The sequence below is a fragment of the Sander vitreus genome, chromosome 12 (genome assembly GCF_031162955.1).
Source record: "Sander vitreus isolate 19-12246 chromosome 12, sanVit1, whole genome shotgun sequence".
Taxonomy (NCBI): domain Eukaryota; kingdom Metazoa; phylum Chordata; class Actinopteri; order Perciformes; family Percidae; genus Sander; species Sander vitreus.
In genome coordinates, this window is record NC_135866.1 from 13,491,662 (window position 1) to 13,514,809 (window position 23,148).

General features: G+C 38.4%; 1 protein-coding gene across 1 annotated transcript; it reads left to right on the forward strand.

Moving 5' to 3' along the window:
• Nucleotides 1-21,468: 21,468 nt before the first annotated feature.
• Nucleotides 21,469-22,745, forward strand: foxq1a (forkhead box Q1a). The gene is given in 2 exon segments (XM_078264730.1): nucleotides 21,469-22,366; nucleotides 22,369-22,745. Coding segments are annotated over 2 exon segments (834 nt in total). The 5' UTR covers nucleotides 21,469-21,636; the 3' UTR covers nucleotides 22,473-22,745.
• The last annotated feature ends 403 nt before the right edge of the window (nucleotides 22,746-23,148 follow it).

Genomic DNA, 23,148 nt, shown 5'->3' on the forward strand with positions numbered 1-23,148 from the left:
AATAGATTAGACAGACAGACAGACAGACATTAGACAGTTTTGAAGACCCACAGTAAATGTATTATTTTTGCTTCATTTACACAAACCTTAAATTCAACAAGTCATCAGCTATTTTCCATCTGAGACACATGGGACCATCCGTCTCTTCTGCCCAGCAGGGGGCATGGTTGAACACACCTATGTGACCATTTTAAAATGGAATTTGGCATACTGTATGCTTACATCAAAAGTTAACTGAGAAGGTACAAGACTTTTCTGTGTATATATATACACAAAAAGTAAGCTTTTTCACAAAATATAGGGTTTTATTCAATTCAATTTTATTTATAGTATCAAATCATAGCCAGAGTTATCTCAGGACACTTTACAGATAGAGTAGGTCTAGACCACACTCTATAATTTACAAAGACCCAACAATGTCAGTAATTCCCCCAAGAGCAAGCATTTAGTGCGACCTTATGAGAAGGTTTGCAGTCTTCTACCTCTGCCTCTGTCTTCATTCTCTCTCTGGCTGGTCTTTCTAACTTGATGAAATAAACAACATCTCGCTCAACAGAAAGATTAATAGCTGATTGTCAATCATTTAACATGTGTGTTGTATGGCTATGGCATTTGAGTTTGGACAGCATCAGACCTTTGATCCTTCCACTGTGTGTCTGCCTTCATCGGGCACAAACAAAGCTTATCTGCTCACTACTAGTGCCACATAACCACTCCTTCCTTCAGGTCATTAGCTTAGTCACATAGACTGGACACTCAGACATGACCTTGCAAACATATTTGCAACGTTTCTTTAATACTTCTACCAGCACTAAGTCACCAGTCAAATGCTTCACACAGGATTCTTATGAGGCAATACACGTGTCAAGTTAACCAGACTTAGACTTAAAACAAAAGGGCAGGTTACATCTGACCCTGCAGGATTGTATAAGCCCCCAAACACAAATCAAACAAATGCGCGCAGAAACATCATTATAACTTTAAGATACTGTACACTCCTCGATTTTATTACACAGTAGCTGCCCCAACATGACATGATCTGTGGATTATCTAGAGCAGCAGTGACACTGTTTCCAGGAAAAAGATGCTGCTGTTCTATGTGCAAACTGTACAAAATTCCACTTGCCTCCATGATAGTGAGGTCAAGACAGAAATCTCAGAGACAGTTTTTTGAAAACCTGGTCAAATAGAGTCAAAACTATACGCAAGACTACCACGAGCAGAGAGTGAGACAAAACAAAAATGGGTGAAATGACCCTTTAATGCCTTCAGAAGAGCTCAAATTGAATTACACAAACTTGAGTTTAGAAAGATAAATACCTTGAAATATGGCCAAATTATAGAGTTCAGGAGTGCCAGTTGGGGTTCAGGAGCGGAACTTGTTCAAAGTATTTTCAAAACTATACCGTAAACATAAAGTCATGAGGAAACATTCCTGAAAAAGTAGCCTATATTTTTTAAAGCTATTGAGCTGTTCTTGAGTGACTTTCTAACCATAACAAAACTAATGCAGTGCAAACATAGCCTAATAGTGAAAGTAAATACACTGACTAATCTACTATTCTGAATTGCTACTGTATATTTTCACCTAATGTTAAGTCATTGTCTAACACTATGTTCACAGAAAATGAATACTGCATTTACCTAACTATACATGCTTTATAATGCATGTGAAAGCTGCACCCTCGCAGGTAAATACGTCACCTTCTGCTCATTAAATGTTTTTTTGTCAGCTAAGAGAATATTATCTACATTATGTAAGACGAATATTGTAAATTTGTAAATAACACACCCACTTTCTCATTAGGAACAATGGTAATAAAACAGACCAACAGAAATTTGACATGTGCTTTCTCAGTGTTGAGTAGTTACATCCTGTGAGGTCTTCAGTATACATGGCCGTGCTGCCCTCCTCCCCTTCTTGTTCATCTGTTGAATTAAATTCATCAAGTTCAATTATGTGATCAATAACCCCGTTTACAATTCCATGTTGCTGATTGAGTGTTAACTCAGCTCCTTTCTTTCTGGTGGTTTTGGCAATATTACAGGCATTTCTAAATTAATAGTATGACAAGTTCAGAAGGTAACTCAGAGAGGCTGTAAAGTTAGATCTCTTTGGGTAAGTTCAGTGCATCAACACAACAATTTTAACAATATTATATGAGGTTCACTGTTCATGTAGTTTCTTCCAGTGAAAGATGTTATAGTCAGACATATTTCTCCCTAAAAGGGGATACTGTATATCCTATATTTGATTTTCTCTTTTAAAGTATGGTGTTGTGCAAAAACATTACGTTTTGGGCTTTAAGATAAAAATAAATAAATCAGGTTAATAAGCATGGTATTTTGGTTTATATTAATTTAACTTACTATTTTACACTAGGGTTTTATTCAATTCAATTTTATTTATAGTATCAAATCATAACCAGAGTTATCGCAGGACACTTTACAGATAGAGTAGGTCTAGACCACACTCTATAATTTACAAAGACCCAACAATGTCAGTAATTCCCCCAAGAGCAAGCATTTAGTGCGACCTTATGAGAAGGTTTGCAGTCTTCTACCTCTGCCTCTGTCTTCATTCTCTCTCTGGCTGGTCTTTCTAACTTGATGAAATAAACAACATCTCGCTCAACAGAAAGAGTAATAGCTGATTGTCAATCATTTAACATGTAACTAATGCAGCCATAATCATGTGAGGACAATGCAGCCTAGGGTTAAACCAGGAAACATGCAACATTAATCACATTATCAAATGCATTGTGTAGAAACTAGAAGTGTCACTTCTGCACTGAATATATAATATAGTTATATGGTTGCCCATTAGGATGACATTCTAATGTGGACATTATTGATCAATTAGTGTTGCCGAGGTTTGCTTATGGGTATTATTTACAAATGAAAAGAAAAAAATAAAAGTTAAATATTCATATACCCCTAAAATTATTTTACTGTCTTATCTGCAAGAATGTTGTCCCACATGGTGTCACTTTTCAAGTAGTGAACTCCTAGTTTGAGAGTGAGACTCTGTATTTGTAACTTCAACTCTAGAGGGCCCTGCAGTCAGAAGTGGAGACCACTGCTTTGTCTTTATAGCGTGACTGGGCAGAACACAGCTGTCAAGAGGTGTGGAAAGGCACTCTCTGCTGCTCTCAGCTGTGAAAACAGTTAACAAGAAGCCCTTCACACACACCCACACACACTGACACCCACACAAACAAACACAGAAAGACGAATTGCGATATTAAATCTTGTGACTCTTGATCTGTTGATGAATAAAGTCTGATTGTGCCATAGATTACTGTATTGTCTAAAGTTCTTTGGCATTGTGAAAGAGAAATTACTGCAGATCAAAGTACAGTTCCAATAAGTATAATGTATCCGGAGCTGATTACTTTTATCAGTTGGCCATAACATAGCACTTAAACAATTCCGCCTAGTGTTTTAAATGTTAAAACAGTTCCACAGTAGCTAATCTTATAGATAACATGTGATGAATGTGGGTATTAGCCACAGTACTGAGTCAGAGAGCTTATAACACTTAAATACACCTCTCATATTGGTATCTTGGTGCATTTGTTTATCTGAATAAGGATCACACTTATAGCATGACACAGCAGAACACAGGTAACTTACACAAAATTGGTGGCAGTACAGAAGCTAATATGCAAATATAGTCTTTAAATATACTAACAAAATAAGGCATTGCTCAAATACACGTTATGTGCTTTCTATTCATTATCTTTGCTGATAGTGCCATCTCCGGTCTATAAATCAGGTGACATATTTTACATAATGACAAAAGTCTAGGACATCACTTGTTAAAATTCCACTATATGGGCTATAAAGAGGATATTGTTACACCATTTATTGTTCCAAAGAGTTAAATGACTCCTCTGTATCAAATAAATACAGTTTAAGTTTAACCGAGGTACTGCATAAATCAAGCTATTTGAACAGCTTAGTAAGGCTGCCTGACATTATCATCAAGAGAGAGGGCAAAGCAGAGAGAGAGGAAAAAACAATCAAATATAATTTACCTTTAACTTGTCATCTTATGTCTGGTGTTCATGAGTAAACTTATAGAGAAAGTATGATCCACTGATAGATAGGCTATTGTCTTGAGATGCTCATCCAGCATCTTCACCCTCTCGATGCACAATAGAAAACATGAACAAACTCCTTCTTGTAGACCTTACAGAATTGGCTGTGTCTTTCCATCTTTCAGTGAGTTCTTAACAGGGACAGCAGAGTACATTAAATTAATTTACCCACAGGATGGATCAGAGTTGTACTGTAAGTTTTCCTCTCTGTCTTAATCCATCTCTCTCACTTCTATTCTATCATATTTTTGTAAAAGGTAACACAAACACGAAATCTCTGTCAATATGTCAAATTGCTCACAATCGTAAGAGATATATTTAGGGTCAGTGGTTTGTGGTCTCAGATGGATCATGTATTGGACCAGTCTCTATCTGGACCTTGTGAGGTGTCAGTAACAGGAAAGTTGTGCACGTGAGCCTCGGGCGGAGCCAGATGCAGGTTTGTTTATGTCCTTAAGCCCACATCGCGTGCCAGAAGGAGTCACCCATGTCAACACGAATCCTAAAGCATAGAATTCCCTTCCATAGAGACATTAGTCATTACTGTTTACTATACTTTGTGTCTTACTCATCAGTTAGCTTATTAAAGTAAGCTTTAAAATCCCCAGAAGAATAACACTGAGGAATTTCAGGGCTGTTTGTAAATGTGTGCCTCGCTGCTTCTCCTCAGATTGTTTAGATATGGGCCTCACCCTAACTGAATGCTTCTTGTATTGTGGAACTATTCCACTGTCACCACTGAATGCATGTCTGTGCTCAGGTGCTAGGCAGGTTTAATTTTTTTTTAACTGACATGCACACTTCATGAGAGATATTTCAATTCCTCCAGCACACTTTTTGACTATTAGACATTTGACATTTATTTCACTTTTTCTTAGGTTGTATAAGGACAAAACTATAACTAAGACACACTAAAAAATAGCTTTCCATGCTACAAGGGTGTTAACCTTTGCCAAAATCATAATGAGAAGGTGTTTCAGTTCAACTAAGAGCGGTTGCTTAGCAGCATGTGTTTAACTGTGTATGTTTTCAACCAAGGTTAAGAAACAGTGACAAAACATAATTCAGTGCTCATGCACAACAGTGATTAAAGTTCCCAGAGAGTGATTATACTGTAAAACATCAGTTATTGAATAACATTTTTACTGTAGCACTGAGCACTGCTTTGTGTTGTCTGTTTGCATGGCTGAATGGACTAAATGGTAAATGAACTGAGCTTTTCTAGTGCATGCGCACAGTCAGACACAGATGCGAGCAGTTTGGGGTTCAGCATCTTGCCCAAGGACAACAAAAAGACTGCAGGGGCCAGGGATTGAACCCCCGACCTTCCGATTGGTAGACAGCTGCTTTACCTCTACTGATATAATGTGTTGATATTTCCTGTTGCTCTGGTCTTAAACCATATCGCAAAAAGGACTACAGTTGAAAATAGGCCAGCTGCCTATAGTGATACTAATGGCCATTGTCCTTAAATAAATGAAACAAACCACAATGTTCTATGCTATTTAAAGGATTATTCCACTTTATTACAACTTGTGTCTCACAGTTTCTGCAATTATTTCTATCAGTTATGGTAACACTTTACTCATCAAAGTATTTGCTGAGATCAGTGAACACGGCACCATTACCCAAGTGAAATCCAAATGGGAAATAAAAACGATCAGTCAGACTAAATCACTTTGGAAGTACAACTAAGTGAGTCCACCCAAAATGTCAGCAAAATTCCTCTTTGCCCACAAGAAACCTGTGTGCACGCACAACTACCATATTACAGTTGGTCAAAGTTGAACCAGAAAGTTGATCTGTAAACTGTGATAGATAGACACTTTTGGTAATTATTTTGTTGTTATTTCATTTTCTTCTAACTGGGCTATCTGACGGCAAGGTAAAGCGGTGAAAATATTCTTAATACAGCATACACTTTAACTGATATTGTTTTTTAAAGGTGCCTAAAATATGTTTTTGATGCTACTTCATCTACAGCAGTACATTGCTTAGCTTCCATGTTGGTACTCCGGTCTGTTTCTCCAAACGTGACGTGCCGACCGCCATACTAGATAATGTGTAGGTAATACACTGACTATGGATAAGTACCTCATACAACCCCACTCCTTTAAGTAAGCTACTGTAAGGAAGATGGTACCACCCTAGTTTGTTTGTTGTTGTGGACAAGAAAATATTCTGTTAAGATATGTGATGCTTATTTTTCTGGGGGTACTGGCACTGTGTTAATGGTTAAGGTGCCACAACAGAAGTAACACTGTGCTGGCAGACAATACCAGTTGTTATGTGATAGCAGCTAAAAACAACTTCTATTCAACAACATTCATTTTCAGTGCTCTTATTATTCCACTCTCATTGTTCTTATCTTCTATTATTATTTTGCGAAACAAAACCTTTCCCCTCCATATCTGAATGGCTTGCTCACTAAGGGAAGGGATTTACAAAATGTTTCTAACGTCGACCTTATGCGTCATGATGAGTCATACTGTGTTGACGGCTTTCTGAATAGACATCACAACCTCCTACACTCAGTGAGTGATTGTTGGTTTTCCCCACTGTAATCACTTCACCAGGAGAAAATCTCATCTCCTTTATTCGGTGCACTGAATTCAGAGTTGTGCCATCGTGTAGTTGTTGCATGAAAAAGGCGATAAATCAACAAACATATCTAACATACTTATAATACTACTTGGATTAACTTTTAGATGTTTTGTAGGATGATTTAAGAAATAATTCCTTGTAATAGGCTACAAGGTTTGCACCTGTGCTGTGAAGAATTTCAGCTATTCCAAAAGTCTTAGTTGCTAGCTCTCTTGAAACTTGATCGACTGTGTTAATTGTTGGCTCTCTGAAGTGCTTGAGAGATCAACATTTTTGTACTGTCGAGGATATTGGATCCTTTTATTGTTATTTCTTGTCTAGATGTTAGACAGACGTTTTCCTTTTAAGTTTAAAGTCTAATGTCAAATTGATCAAACCTGTGTAGAGCGACCTTAAGGAGTTCATAAATAAAGAAAATAGAAAGGTGTGTCCAGAAAGCAGATAAAATGCCAGTCTCCTGTGTCTGTTTCTGCAGTTACATAGGCATTGTGTTCTGGCCCTTTCCCTGACTATTTCTGTGCCCTTTTACCTCATCGTTTGTTGTTTTGTTGGTTGTGGTTGTTTGATGCTGAATGTGGATCCGATTACAAAGACTTTGTTTTGATCTCGCTCCATAGCACGGCGGGCTTGGAATGACAAGAGGTCAATGGACGGGAAATGCTTTCATCGTGCCTGACTCTTTGACTCCAGCCTGCCATTGTGTTTATGGGCCAAGTTCACGCTTCTTGATGGGGTTCCCAGATCATCATTAGGTACCAAGCACCGCATCATTTTGAGAGACATCTTTAGATTTAAAGATGTCAGCAACATTTGTTGAAGTTAACAGTTACAGGTTTACTGACGAAACACACAGAACTTTAATTGTAAGGACAGGTAAAATAAGATGATAAAACTTTTAAATATGTACTTGAGTATTTATATACATATTTGCAAGATACAAAGATATTGCAATAGAATTATGCATCACAAAAGTGGGATTTCCTTTTCTTCCCCCTCTGGCTTGTTTGCTCTTCCTCTCTCATGTTACGGTCTGGGTAAAAGGTAAGAGACAGACCGCAGAGCCCCAAAGGATGGATGTCCCCATCTTTCAAAGAGACTGAAATAGAAATTACAATTCACCTCCTTTGACCTTATCATAACCCACCTTCCCTCCTCAGACCTGACAAACACTGGGTGTAGTTAAGAAAACATCCTTTAACCAAGTTGTACCACTGCCAGTTTCCTAAGAAAGGTGTACCCAGTCTCTTCCAGAGTGTCTCAGAAACTTGAACTTCCCTGTTCAGCAACAACAGCTGGTGAGTCATAGCAGTGGCCTGTGAGATTCTCACTGAGATTACACACTGAAAATAAGTTTAGTCTGTAAAATACAATTGAACAATCAGTAGTGTTTTCAGCTTTTCATAGCACACAGTCTGTAAAACAAATGTATTTTCCCTAGACTCTATATGCAGAAGAAGAGTTTAGTCTGTCATGAAGTCAATATGTATGTTTAACAATGTTTTCGGTCATCATATGTATGCAATTTTAAGACAATCCAGGCAACTCCTGCCCTCGTAACTGTCTGGAAACCATTCCTCTTTTGTTGAGCACTTAATACTCCGGCAGAGAAGTTTTTAATAAAAATAGATGGTGCATAAGAAATTATAGCTTTCTCTGTTTTGGACTTTGGCTCTCCAATCCCTTAAAGTTCAGTACAATCAAGACAGTTTGCTATAAGCAAATATGGCTGTAAAATTGCATGTTAAAGTTTACAGAAGTTGAACTTGGCGGAAAGATTCGTACAGATTGCCTTTGCCGTGCAAGTGAATCCCTTGATTGTGTTGATTCCATTGAAATAAACTGATTTGCTGCAAAATGTCACCATCTAATTAAGTGCTGTGTAGCTAGGCCTTTAAAGGGCTGGATTTGACAGGTGTTTCTTGGCAATAAACAATAAACTATCTCTAAAGTGTGAATGAAGGCTTTAAGAATATTGTGTAAAGTAAACACTCTTAATATGGGGCATTTGTTGAGAAACATTTATACACCGCAGCACAGAGGAGACCTGACAAGGTCAGAAGAGACATGACATTTCTATTTACACTGCTCGGATTCCAGCTCATGGTGCAATTCAAATTCCTCTCTCATCTGGTTTGAGCCTTACCTACATGAATCATGCATGGACTTGGCTCATTTTTAATCATGCATGTTCACTAGTCATAATCAGGAATGTTTATATAGACATATTGATTCATGCTTCTCTATCTGATATTATTAATCAGATAGATGCGGAATGATTCAATGAATGGGGTGGAGCAGAGTCTTTCACGCACCTTTAGTGGCATGCACTGATTGTCCTTGCAAGCTTTTTCAACGTCATGCCCAAATTCTTTGAAAGTCATAATCTCAGCCTTTGGATGCATACAATTTAGGTAATTATTATTTATAACAATATGGTAAAACCAGCTTTAAAAAGACAGCAATCACTGCTGATGACTTCAAACACTGTGTGCATGCAGGCCTAATCTCTCTCAGATCTCTGAACTGGGAAGATTACAACAGAAGAGATCATATTTCAAGCACAGTTTACATTTTCCTCATTGTAGACATACCACACACCAAGACACATACAGTACTTGCTTTGCTGGAGAGTGAAAGAAGCAAACAAACATTTCTTGGTAAGCAAAGGCATGTGTTTCTTACAGATGAATCATTAAAAAAAACTCATTAGTTGTATGGGGTGTTCCTCAGTTGATTAGAATTGTTGTTGTAATGAATGTTTATCCTAATTTTTTTTAAAGTTCTGAATGCTGCTTGATATGAGTTACATGACTGACACAAGTCTAAAGTGCTATAAATGGGTGAGACATCTGAACTAATGACATTCTTTTAAATGACATCTACGTTAACATCTGCCATCTGACAGCCAAACATTAATTTGAAAAGATTATGAGGAAGATACATACAGTATGTGTGGGACAGTTCTTTCACTGACTAACTGCTACTGTAATAGACTAGCTGCTGTATTAGATCCTCAAGTCCAAACAATGCTTGAAAGACTGCTCCTCTGGCACATAAGGGAAACTGTAATGAACTTAAACATGATAACTGTCTCTTTTCCTCTCCCTTTCTCTTTGCACCTATATGTCATACTAATATGGGAATGATAACTCTCCTGCAACTATTTGCTGTGTGAACTTCAGCTTATGCAAACAACTCAGGGCTGCTGTTAGAGGGAATCTTTCTTTCTTTGAGTCCTTACATGGAATCACAGCTGGTTGTTAATGTAAGACAAATCGTTGCTACTGAGACAATAAGGGTGCTGTCAGTCGTTGTCCGCTTAACACAATTACAACTTATTCCTGTTTTGTGCAGTAAAACAATATCTCTTGTACCATAAAAGAATCATGCAGACCACCAATGAAATTCAGGTGGCACATGATGTCAAATGGAATGTGGAGATTTTTCTAAATGTCTGAAAAGTATGGTGACAGATTCAGGTGTTAAAGAATAAACCACGTGTTTCTGACATGACAGCTGATTGTAGCTCTCACTTATGAAATCAGGGTGAATTTATCAACCCTTGTAAAACCTTTAAATACACTTTACATCAAAATAACATTGCTTAAAAACACCACACAATATGTTTTGTTTTATATTCAAGGGATTAAGCTATGATTGCTCTAGTTCTACTAACTCAGTGTGCATTTAAACTTGTGCTTACAAGATCAAGATCATAAAATGCTGTAAGACCATGAGGTAATGGTGCTATTGCACACCATCTGTCAGTTTGTGACTGATGTAAGTCATCTTTGGAAAATCCACCAATGATTCTTGGTACACAACTCAAATCTCAACAGAATTGCCAAGTTGAGATGGCACAGTTAAGTTTCCAATTAAAAAAGAAAAATTCCTCAGCATAATTCATATAATTACATTAGAAATAAAAGAAGGAATTGTTTGAATGATCACATTATGGTGAATATCCCTGAGGTTATGACTAAACAAGGTATAGGCTATAAACGTGGTTTCACTTCAAGTTGGCTTATATAATAATGTAAACGCATGAAGTGCAGTTTATGTGCAGTATTTTCCACTGACAATCACTTTTTCATGTTGTCAGATTTGGAATTTCAGAGAAATACTACCTCCTAAGTAGAACCTACACTAAGTTGTTCATTTTTTATTCAACAAGAGAGAGTTTGGGTATATCCAAACTGTCATAAAAGATCTATTACTGATGTCTGCTTTTGTGCAATCACACTCTTATAGAGACAGTACAAGGAGTGGATACACATACTGATGGCAATGCGCACCCAATAGGGCTGCACAATATATTGTTTTTTTATCGTCATCGCAGTATCAACTGGCGCAATATACATATCACAAAAGGCTGCGGCATATCGCAATAGACACAAAACAGTTTTTTTGTGATAGTTGAAAGAAAATTATCAGTAGAAAACCGCACATTAAAATGTAATGTGATTCTTTTTTTAGGGCTGCCTTTTATATTTAATTCAATGTTCAATTTGTTCAATAAAAGAACGTTGCAAATTATTTTGTTTTAATTCAACAAGCAATGTGTTGTGTTTTAGAAGAATACTGAAAGCAACAGAACTGCAGAACTGAGTACACTTTAATATCTGTTTAATTATCGCAAGTAATATCGTTATCGCGATATTCAACAACGTTATCGCGTAATGCATATTTTTCCTCATTTCGTGCAGCCATAGTGCCCACACACCACTTCGTACACACTCTCATAAAACGTGCTGAAAACACTTCCCATTTACGAGTAAACGCACCAAGCTTGAGGCATTGAGCTGAGCTGAGGTCCAGCTAAGAGAACAGATCCAGAACAGGTCTGGAAGCGTGTGGCTTGGATATACTGTAAATATCATTAAACTCAGCTGTCAGATTGCATTTGGCTCTGCTGAGCGCGTCGGCATCCATAAGAGCTTGGCTTACCTCCATGCAAGCCCTGTTTTTCTCTCTTTCTTCCCTCTTAAACACACACACACACACACACACACACACACACACACACACACACACACACACACACACACACACACACACACACACACACACACACATGTACTCAGACCACCTGGGAGATCTGTTTATGGAATCCAGCAGAGTCCACAAGAGAAACAGACATAGCTTTTATTTTGCTTTAAGCACAAAAGATCTAAAAAGCCTTATTCATTTACATCCAAAATGTAGTTTTGTCATTGTGGAACATGGATTACAAAATCATGCTGTGATCACAGTCAAAGACCTTGTTGTAAACAAGCACAAACAGTGAATTTACTGTTCTGTAGCTTAATGCATGATAGTAAATTTGTTTTAACGTCTACCTTGCCTTGTGGTGTTTTATAGAGACGAGCCAATCAAATATGGAAAGACAACCCTGGTAACAAAAGCACAAATAAATAATGTGGCAACCATAAACCTTAAAATAAATGAGAATATGAAGATTATTATAACCCTGGATCCACACTACATTAAATCTTCTTGACAAGGTGGCATTTGCCCTCTGATTGACTCCAAACTGTGTAGGTGTAAATAAGGTGTGTGCTGGTAAACCTGTGTTGGTTTCGTGCAAAGCCAACATTTTACAGGCACTCACCTAGAAGGAGTTCCTCCCTGCATTTGCACGCAGGGCCCTTTGTTGTCTACGCTGTGAGCATTTTTTCCCCTGTCTTTTCACTCATTTGAAAATAACCCAAACAGGTCCTGTAGACGTAGTAACGGTGATATCATCTAAGCATACTTCACCTGAAGGGGATCCCATCACACTTTTTTTCTTCTTTTGCACGAATGGGGCCTGGAGGCCTAAAAGCAGGCAAAACAAGTTGAGCATAGTTGGGGCAGGCTAAGCCCTGCAAAAGCTTTTAGATTACAGTATGTTTTTATCAGGTTGCTGTAATAGACATTTTGTCTGGTTAATACACACAAAGTGTCAGAACCTTTTGGTTTGTCACCTTAAACGAATAGCAGCTATATGATGTTGCAAGACATGTAATAATTCTGACAATTCTGTTCTGTAACATGATTTTAAAATATATAAATCCAAGTCCTGTGTCATTTCAAGCTTAAGATGATGTTGCACTGAGACTGCTAAAGTAGTCTGTGTGTAAAACTTGAAAGACCTCAAATACGGTATGATTAAAATGTTAATGGTATCAGAGCTACCGTCAAGATCCTACATGTTGATTTACAAAGCAGCCTTAAATGTTTAGGCACAGGGCAGCAGAGCATGGCGTCACGCAACTGTTGTCCTTGCAGATAAAGGCTGTAGATTTCTGGTCAGTAGTCATGCTAGCATGCAGACTTGTTTGTAACAAGGGAAAATAATCACAAGCAGCATAAGGTTCCCATTTAAAACATTCTTTTGCAGAGATAATGGATTTTAAATATATTATTATATTGTATTTTTTTCTCTTCATTGTAGTTTACCAAAGAACCATGTGGAACTCCTCTAGAAAGCATGTTTTGTTTGGGTTTTTTTAAATCCCAAAAAACAAAATAAGTGTGACATGCAAGAAATCAAAATGTCAAAATGTTTTAACATTTGTGATCCTAGTGTGGCCACACATTGTAAAATGATCTAAACTAATTGAGGACAAATTTACATGATTATATAAAAAGTTTCCAATCATTATGCTTTAGCCTACATGTGTTCCTCTAGGTAGCCCAGGTGTCAGTTAAACATAATCAGTTTTGTGCAAGTTGATCAAAAAGGGAAATAAGGGGAAAATGTTGTTAACAATGGTTCAACTTCATCCTGTTTCCCAGGAACTGCTGACATGGCAGCATCAGCATGCAAACATGGGAGACCAAACAGAGCCATTGATGTCTTTAATAACACAGGGCGTGGAGCAAACTTAATTTAATTTTAATTTGGATAAACATTTTCATAATGTTTAATATCCCCTTTCAGTTTACAGAAGGTGCTGACTCAGTGTAAAGATCCGACCTGTTACCTTGATAATTTAACTACAAACTTAAGCTTGTCTTTCCGTTCTTTGATCGCTGCGGTCGCATATGGCTTTAGCTTCCTTTTTGAACCTCTTAATTTCATGTGATGGAACTTGATGGAATTTACCAATTGCCATGGCAACATAAGTTATGTACACAAGAAGAAAAGAGAGAACCTTGGCTTGTTTACAGCTTTCTATTTTAGATATGTGGTGCCATGTTATGAAGCTTAGGGCACGGAAAGACATGGCAACAAAAATGTATCAAGACTGAAGACAGACTGAGGTTATTGCAGGTGATGATGAACCTGGTGCCCCTTCTACAGAAGTACACAAAATGATATTTGACAGCAGACCTTTAAAATGAAACATAATGGCTAACCATTGACTAACTAATAAATGATGTACAGTGTGTATATAAAAAAGTTCTCGGTTTACTCATTTCTGTGTTAATATGTATAGGCTATATACTTCACAAATATTTGATTAGCAGTAATGTGATTCAAATTTCATTTACTTACTTTCGATGCAGATATCATGCAGTATTGTTAATGTAAATAATATAAAGTTACCCTTCAGTTGATCCTCCTTCTGTTGATTTACAGAAATAACAGAAGTCCTGTTGCCTGGTACTTTTAGGAAATTAAGTGTTTTTAAGAAAAAAAGAAAATCATTAGATTCCATGACTAAAAACTGTATCTCGAAAACAGATATGTTCACAAAACAGAAAGGATAACAATTCATAGACTATAATTTCCAACGTGCTCTGCATGGACCCCCCCCTCCCCCCCCAGGTCTCAGTCATGGTGCAACAATAAATGTAGATAAACATGAACCCTAAATCAACCATACAAAACTAAAACCCAGATAACGTAAATGCACACCCAAACTTTCACAAAAAACACTTTAACTAGGACAGAAACCGTGTCCCATGAGCCTTTGCACCGCCTCAGCGCAGAACAGTTCCAATGACCCCGCCCCTCCCATACAGAAACTTAACATCCTTAGTTATCTCTGCTTAATATGATCTGTGCACTGCATACTTAATATGATTATTACAAACAACTAATGTGATTTAGTATAAAGAATACGTAATAAAGAATAAGTAGTGACCACTAAAAAGTTTAATTACAACTAAATGTGGGTTTACAGTATAAGCAGAGCGCTAAAAACGTAAAAGTTCAGCCACCTATAATCTGGCCTTTCTCTCTACTATAGTGTGATGATGTTAACAGTTTTGTAGCCCTGCTGCCTGTCAGTAACAGCTTATGAGACTCTGTCCGCTTACATACTAGGCCTCAACACGGACCTCAGTACCCAGAACCTTGGAGAGAATAAATAGAGAAAGGATCGACCCCTTTTCTTAAAGCTTTCACTGTCATCACTCACACTGTTATGACGTTGTACCCCCATTCAGTGTGGAAACTGTTTCCCCATTTGTGAGGTAAACCACATCACAACCCCACCCTCGGTGCTGCGTCTCTGGCAGTGTTTACCCCCATTCCTTCTTTTTGTCTAAACATGCTAGAGGAGTTAAGTGTATTCACACAGATGGCTTGCATGAAGTAGACTAACACAGTCTCCGAGACCTAACACATACCTGTCCTCTCAAACCTTGTCCCAGTGTTCCTGTAAGAGTGGCCTCTGATGCAATTATATAAACGAAATAGGAACGTTTTCAAACCTTTTCATCCGCAGGATTCTCCCCTACTCATATTTTTTTTTTTAAACTAGTATACCTGTTTAGTTTGTCTGCTTTTGACTTTTACTATCAATATCAGTTTGCCCCTGCTTTTGATTGATGATGTTCACTTAAAATACAGCTGATATAAATGAGGCTGCAGACAAAGCAGTGTATTTTAGAATGGAGAAGCTGGGTTAACATAATGGAATGCAATACTAGACCACATGTAAAACGGTATCATTGAAAAATGCAAAAATGTACTGCATGTACTGCAGAATATGCAAAAAACAACAGTTAATCAACTATGACAAGGTAAAAAGTAAAGAAACGTGAAAATAAAAAAAAATACATACCCATATTATTTGAGAAAGTAGAAATTAGAAAGTGAAACAAGGGGAAATTCCATCTTATCCAAATACAGTTGATTACACATCTACAGTTATAGACAAAAAATTATGAAAGTTGTACCAGAAAAACATATTTCTTATTGAGTCTTTGACAGTATAATTCTAGTGTCTGTAGTGATCCCCACATGCTAAGAACAGGAAAAGAATTCAAAACCTGTAACCTCTCTTGATTGAAAGGTTTACTGCATCTTCAATACATTTTTTTCCTCTCATTTGTTTGGCAGCGCATTTGCTTTACCTCAGAAGTGAAACTAGAAAAAATAGAAACTTCCCAAACTGGCAAGAGGCAAGAGAGCCTGCTTTTATTCCTTGTTTTATTGCTACGTCTCCTATCAAGAGACATGAGAGAACTTGAACTGTGTTAACTGTCATCTGTACACCTTTTTTACCTATATGTAAGCCTTATTAAAGGACAAAGAAAAAAATTAAACTTGCTAAACAAAAGCCACATGAACAGAATTATGACAGAATCTTCCATAGATACTTACAGGTATGCATTTAGAGGGTGGGACCAGGCGTACATGAAGAAACATGTAGAGCCAAATATACATGAAAAAACAGACAGATGATGACTAAGAACAAGCACATGTTTGTGCAAAACCATAATGCTCCAGTTAAGTAATGAGACGCTGGTGACATGGTTTCAAAACAGAGCGGTCAAAATACTATAATTAGTGGCTGATGAAATATTTTGAGGTGGGATGTATTGTTCAGCAATAATAAACACATGGCTGCCATAAATAGCATAAGGAATGCCTTGAAACAACGTGAAATTCTGTTTCTATTTTGAACATGTGAATACATCCCCGACACTGAAGGCATCCAGTGACCTTAACGCTCTCAGCAACATAATCCTTTGCAAAACTGCAAACATCTGAACATCTCAAATGATCTGCTGCCTCACATGCAAAAGCTTTGTGTTTGCATAGAGAGGGACACACACACACACACACACACACACACACACACACACACACACACACACACACACACACACACACACACACACAAGCCTTGAGTGGGAGTTATGCAAACTAAAGTCAGGTTAACATCTTCACGGGGCTATTTTTAGACATTTTGTGGAATCTGCTCTAACAGTTTACATTACTGAAATGCTAAGCGGGGTTTCAGATTTTTCTATGTAAGACAATTATCTATTATTTAATATTACTTCTAAATGAATTAAAAATAAAACAGAATGATATTATGTGCATGTAAAAAAACTTTAAAAACTTATAATACAGTACATATGGAAAAAAGTACATAATAGTTTTTATCTGATTTGACATACTGTAAATGTACACTGTTTGCTAAATGTAAAGAAAACACATGAACCAGCTTACAAAGAATAGCTTTGTTTTAATTTCATTTACTCCTAATGGGAGACCTTTAAAAAAAAGGCTAAACATATTTCAAGTGTTTTGAAGGCTTTGTCTTCATCATCTAATTCCTTATTCCCATACGTGCGGTGCAAAATAATTTCAGCAAATGTTAAACCTACAATAGCATTTCCGAAATTCAACATAAGGACCCATAATAATTCAGTACAACTCAACATGAATTCCACAGTCCCATCGAACAGCATTTGTTGTTATCCTTCTTGTGCAGTGTTTAGCCACAGCTGTGTTCTTTACACCTGCAGTCAACTAAGAATATATATTTCTTCCTCATGCCCTCCAACAAATGACTGGAAAACAATTTTCCTTCACAAACAACTACAGACAGAGGGAACATATTAGAAATCATGGGTTTACTTAAAATTGTAGAAGACGCCGATGGGCAGTGCTACGACCGGCTCACAGGCCACAACAAAAGAGGGAGATGCACAGCAGACTAAGTATTAACAAACTGTCATGTATTAAATAAAAGTGCCAACAGAAAGACGCTATTGCTAGTCAGGATCAGTGGCATTCAGTATGAGGGTGTATGGATGCAGTGAACAATGTGTGGTGCATGTTGTCAGTGTCTAACAAAGGAAGTAACTAAACAAAGATGAACTCATGCTGGTACTGGGTGAAGGGAATGCTGCACACAGGTCTCTAGGAGGACTGCTTCTCTTCATAGTCGTCAGATGAATCTACCATAACATAAAAATAGAGGGAGGCAGGCCAGTACAGCCCGATCCGGCAGGGGAGAGTTCTAGCCCGACCAGGCTCCTCTCCTTAACCTGTCTCTCTTAGTTATGCTGTTATAGTTTTAGACTGCCGGGGGACATCCTTTGACACACTGAGTTTCTCTCTTCTCTCTCTTTCCATCTGTGTGCATCCTTGTCCCAAAAATGCTTGTTACTAACTCAGCTCTGGGGTGCTTATTCCCCAGAGTCCTTATGTGTTTCTTTTGCCCAGCATGTTTCCTTGGACTAGGGTGGCACCTAAATCATGGTTGCAGCTGTCCCAGTGGTCCTGCTCCGTGCCCTGCTATGCCCTGCTATGCCCTGTTACACCCCGCTACGCTCTGCAGTGCCCTGCTACGTGCTGCTACGCCCTGCTATACTCTGCTGTGCCCTGCTACGTCCTGTAACGCTCCGCAGTGCCCTGCTATGCCAGGAACTACTACAACTATTATTTCTGGTCATTTTTCCAGTATCTTTATTGTGACTATTATTTCCACTGTTATCACACCCCCAACCGACACCGTCAGACACCGCCTACCAAGAGCCTGGGTCTGTCCGAGGTTTCTCCTAAAGGACGATTTCCTCACCACCCGGGGTTTCTTCCTAAAAGGAGTTTTTCCTCGCCACTGTCACACTAAATGCTTGCTCTTGGGGGAATTACTGGAATTGTTGGATCTTTGTAAATTATAGAGTGTGGTCTAGACCTACTCTATCTGTAAAGTGTCCTGAGATAACTCTTGTTATGATTTGAGACTATAAATAAATATAATTGAAAATTGAATTGAATTGACTGGCCAGGTGCTCCCAGTCCTGTTGTTCAGCCTCAGCCACAGACCTGCAAGCGCACAAGAAAAACAACAGTACACAGGCACAAGGTAACAGGCTCTAGGTCGTCACGGTCAGCAACTGCAGGGCTCCAATATGTTATATGGAACATACACTGAGCTGTACGTGAGAGTCCTCATGCAACTACAGGCATAACTGTAGTGCATTGAATTCATGAATCTGGGCATGCAATTTATTATGTTGGCATCAGTTTGTGATTCTTGAATGTTTATGAACTGAGCACAGTGCCAACGAATCACTGCACTGTATCAGCAACACTCAGGGTGTTAGTCACTGTCTGACTATGTGCTTCACAGTGTTCCTAATTCCAACCTATCAACAAGTGAAACCTCAAGGCCAGAGTCAAAGCTGCAGCGATTGTATCTGGAAGGTCTAAATCTATTCCAATGTGACAAGAAATATGGAGAGCTGCTCAGAGATTGGTGTCATTATTCATTATTCATACTGAACTATGAAGGTTTCCATTTTAGGTGTGTGCTTTAAAACTGAGTAAATAAGAAAACTGAAAGGTCTTATCTGATCTGGTGTCTGCAGAAAGGCAACATGATCTACAGGCTCGTACATCTCACAACAGAGATCTTGACAGAGAGTCAAAAAAGGGTGAGACAATAAGAGCCTCTAGTAAAAACACTTTATGGCAGTGAGTCATTAACTGAGGAATATGTAACTGTGCGGGACATATCTAAGCACACATCTGTAAAAAACAATGTATTGTCTAAGATTAATATGCTTGCCAAGCATATGAGCTTCAATAAATATACTTGTATGCAGTACTTGGAGCTTCTATACTATGTTTGTAGTAGCAAGTAAATTCAGTTAAACAAGACATTTTACTGTTGTTTGTTGTAGAAAGATACACATGACAAAAAAGGAAATGATAGCATTGAACAACAAAAACATGTTTTTGCTACCACTGTCTTATGAAGGGCTTATAAATTGTAACTAATGGCTTAATTAATGTTCAATAAATGATTCACTAATTCTCTATAGATAAGTTATTATTAGCTATTCTAATAATGCAGTTATAAATGTTGATTATCAATTAACGAATGAGTTTCTCACTTTTTAATGAGACATGAAATCTGTAGATATAAATGTGAATAAGTCATTAACAAAGAGTTTTGAGCACCGGGTCTGTAGTTGTAAGTGCCTTTAAAATGTTCATAAGAGGATTTTGGTCCACATTGTCTTTAACCTGAAATAAATGATCAAACTAATAAAATTGCCAATAGTCAAGAAGCCAACAGTTGCTTACAACACCTTTATAAAAGGTGCCTTATTAGAAAGTTTTTTTTTTTTCATAATTTACCTTTAGCAGTATATGAGGTGCACATATTCCTTACAGGTTCTACCTGTAAAGCTGTTATTAAGTAGATCCTTATGTATACAAGAACACACACAGACCATGACGGCCTCACAAGCTGCTACATGCAGTGACCAGAATGAATACACGGCATTTAAGCTCTTGTCATTGTGTGGTTAGCTTACAGGAATCCATCTTTCACATTGCCACCTTTCAAAATAGTGACTTCACCCTGGACTGGGTGTCACAGACAACAAAAACAGATTAGTACCTGAAAATCATTCACACCAGCACAAACATGTGTAACCTAAATGGAGAAAAACAGCTTGAAAAGTACCGTTTGCATAAACAAAAGTTAAGCCATTTGTCACAGTAACAGCAAATCAGCGGCTGGTGTGATGTCAACATTGGTTTCCAGGTGATGTATGAGGTTATTATTTTTTTTTGTCCATTTGTCTTTGTTGACAGTGTTGCAGCACAACCAATGAAACCAGTGATTTGGTCTGATAATTTGGAGGAAGTAAAACCACCAATTATACAAAGATGGGTTGTTGAGTTCAACGTGACTTCCAGATGAACCTGAAGGAGTGAGTGGGAGGAGAATGTATCCGGGCTGTGGGGCGGCCCTAAATGATAATGAGACACTGACATTAGCTATTAAAGGCATATTTGATAAGTATCTTCATTCGGTCTACTCACCTGTTGGCCTTATTGTCATAATGACACTGTTCCTTTGGAATCACATGACACCCCCTGTAACATACAAAACCTCAAGGAGGTTCATTCAGAAAGACACAATAAGTATCACAATAAGTCATTTCTTAGGTGGGTGAATCCACTATCTTGGCACTGAGCGACAGGAAGGCCCAACCCCACTATTTGTTTTAAGAGAGCGAAACACAATAACAATGGTTTCTATGTGAGCTCTAAAGTTGGCATGAGCATCTGAAGTGCACAAGTAGAGAGCTTTGTGTGTGTGTGTGTGTGTGTGTGAGTGAGTGAGTGAGACACATGGAGCCCATTTTCTCACTGAGTTCTTTAAATATTACACTCCAAAAATAGTATAGGACATGGTTCTCAGTCATTAGGATGCACAGAATCTCTATGAAAGAAGTTCTGGCTACAGTGCTGCCTGAAATTGTCAAATGGTACTGCACCACACCTTTAAATACAAAGGAAACATACGCCACCTGGTTGTCTCAGGTGAAATAGTCCCAAGGTGTCTGGCAGCTCACGTTTCACAGGTGAGAACGTAATACATCTGCACGACATTGCTAAATAGTATATTATTGGCTCATGGGGAAACTTTTATTATGATCACAGTTTTAATATAGAGTATCATGCACGCAATGTGAAGATGTTTTGTGCTACAAATCTTTTGAAATCATTTAACTCCGCCCTCTTGGGTTGGCCCTGAGGTGAGCCGACTATAAACAGCTGCTCACACGGATTGGTAGGTGAGACTGGCTTCAGCACTGGCAGGTATGATAGGTAAGAAGAACTTCTTTGGATTCAATTTAGAGCACTGCGCGTCTTGACGCACACAAGGTCCGGACTTTACGCGGTAAGCATATTGGAAAGGTCTTATACAAAGAGGAAAATTCATCAAACAGCATGAAGTTGGAGGTATTGTGTGGAAGCCACTATGACATGAAACATTTCCAGATGTCCACTGATGCAGAGGGGAGAGTGCGCTCTCCTCCTTCTGCTGAGGAGGAGCTGGGGTCGGATGGGGACTGCGTGGCGCACAGCCCTCCACCTGTTACTCCATGCCCCAGCAACAAGTCCAAGCCGTACACACGGAGACCCAAACCCCCTTTCTCGTACATCGCTCTCATCGCCATGGCTATCCGGGACTCCTCTTCTGGACGTCTGACTTTGGCGGAAATAAACGACTATCTGATGAAAAGGTTTCCGTTCTTCAGAGGCAGCTACACCGGCTGGAGGAACTCGGTTAGGCACAACTTGTCTCTGAATGACTGCTTTCTTAAAGTGCTCCGGGACCCGTCCAGACCTTGGGGAAAGGACAATTACTGGATGCTCAATCCTCACAGCGAATACACTTTTGCTGATGGGGTGTTTCGGCGCAGAAGAAAGCGCATCGATAATAAAAAGTTCAGCAGGGAGCCAGAGGTGTCCGAGGAGCCGCAGAGCATCCAACAGTCTGCACCCGCCACCAAGACGGATTCATGTGTCAAGTTTACTAGTTCATTTGCGATAGACAGCATCCTCAGCAAGCCGTTCAAGATGGACTCAAACAAAGAACATTTAACACTCGCGCCTGCCTTCAGCTGGCCGCGCTACAGTGAACTAATGATGCCTCATTCAACTACACCTGCCTCATTTCACACGTCAAGCCAGCCTGCTATATGGACTCCTGTGCTGCGCATGTGCCAAACGCCTATGGCTGTGGGCTGCTTTCACACACAGTCTTGCAATATCAGAAATAAATACATTTGATGATTAAAAATCATCAATGTGCACTGATGATGGACACAGAGGAGGGAATTCATTGTGGTGGCAAGGTGTTACACTTATTTTTGTACCTCTTAAAGCATTATCAGATTTGATGTTTTATAGACAAATGTTTGTTGTAAATGTTACTGAACTGACCATTAACGTTGTTTGTTTAAATAACGTGTTAACATATGCACTTTGACTGTTGTTTCTTTCAAAACTACGCAACGAAATAAAATAAATAATAAATAAATAAATCTAAATAATGATGGTCTGCGTTTGCTATTGTTGCAATATATTTTGTATTGAAATAGATTGTGATCATTGGTTCTTGTGAAGACAAATTAGGACTGACACCTGTACGAGACACCTGTTAGGTGCCAAGGCAATAATGGCTATCGGGGCGTGTGTTCATGTGACTCCACCTTGCAAAATCTGCTCTGCTAGGGATTTGTTGTAAGTTTGCCAAGGGCCTTCTATATACACCTCTACCTATAGCCTATATGTAAAGGCCTTATGTACATATTATGTAAAAGATAATATATTTATTCTTAAGTGATAAGGATTCTTCCTAGTAGTATCTTTCCAATTTCTAGAAAAAAAATGACTGCACCATAACAGGGCATGTGTAGGCTACACTGCTTATAGTAATAATAACAACAACAATAC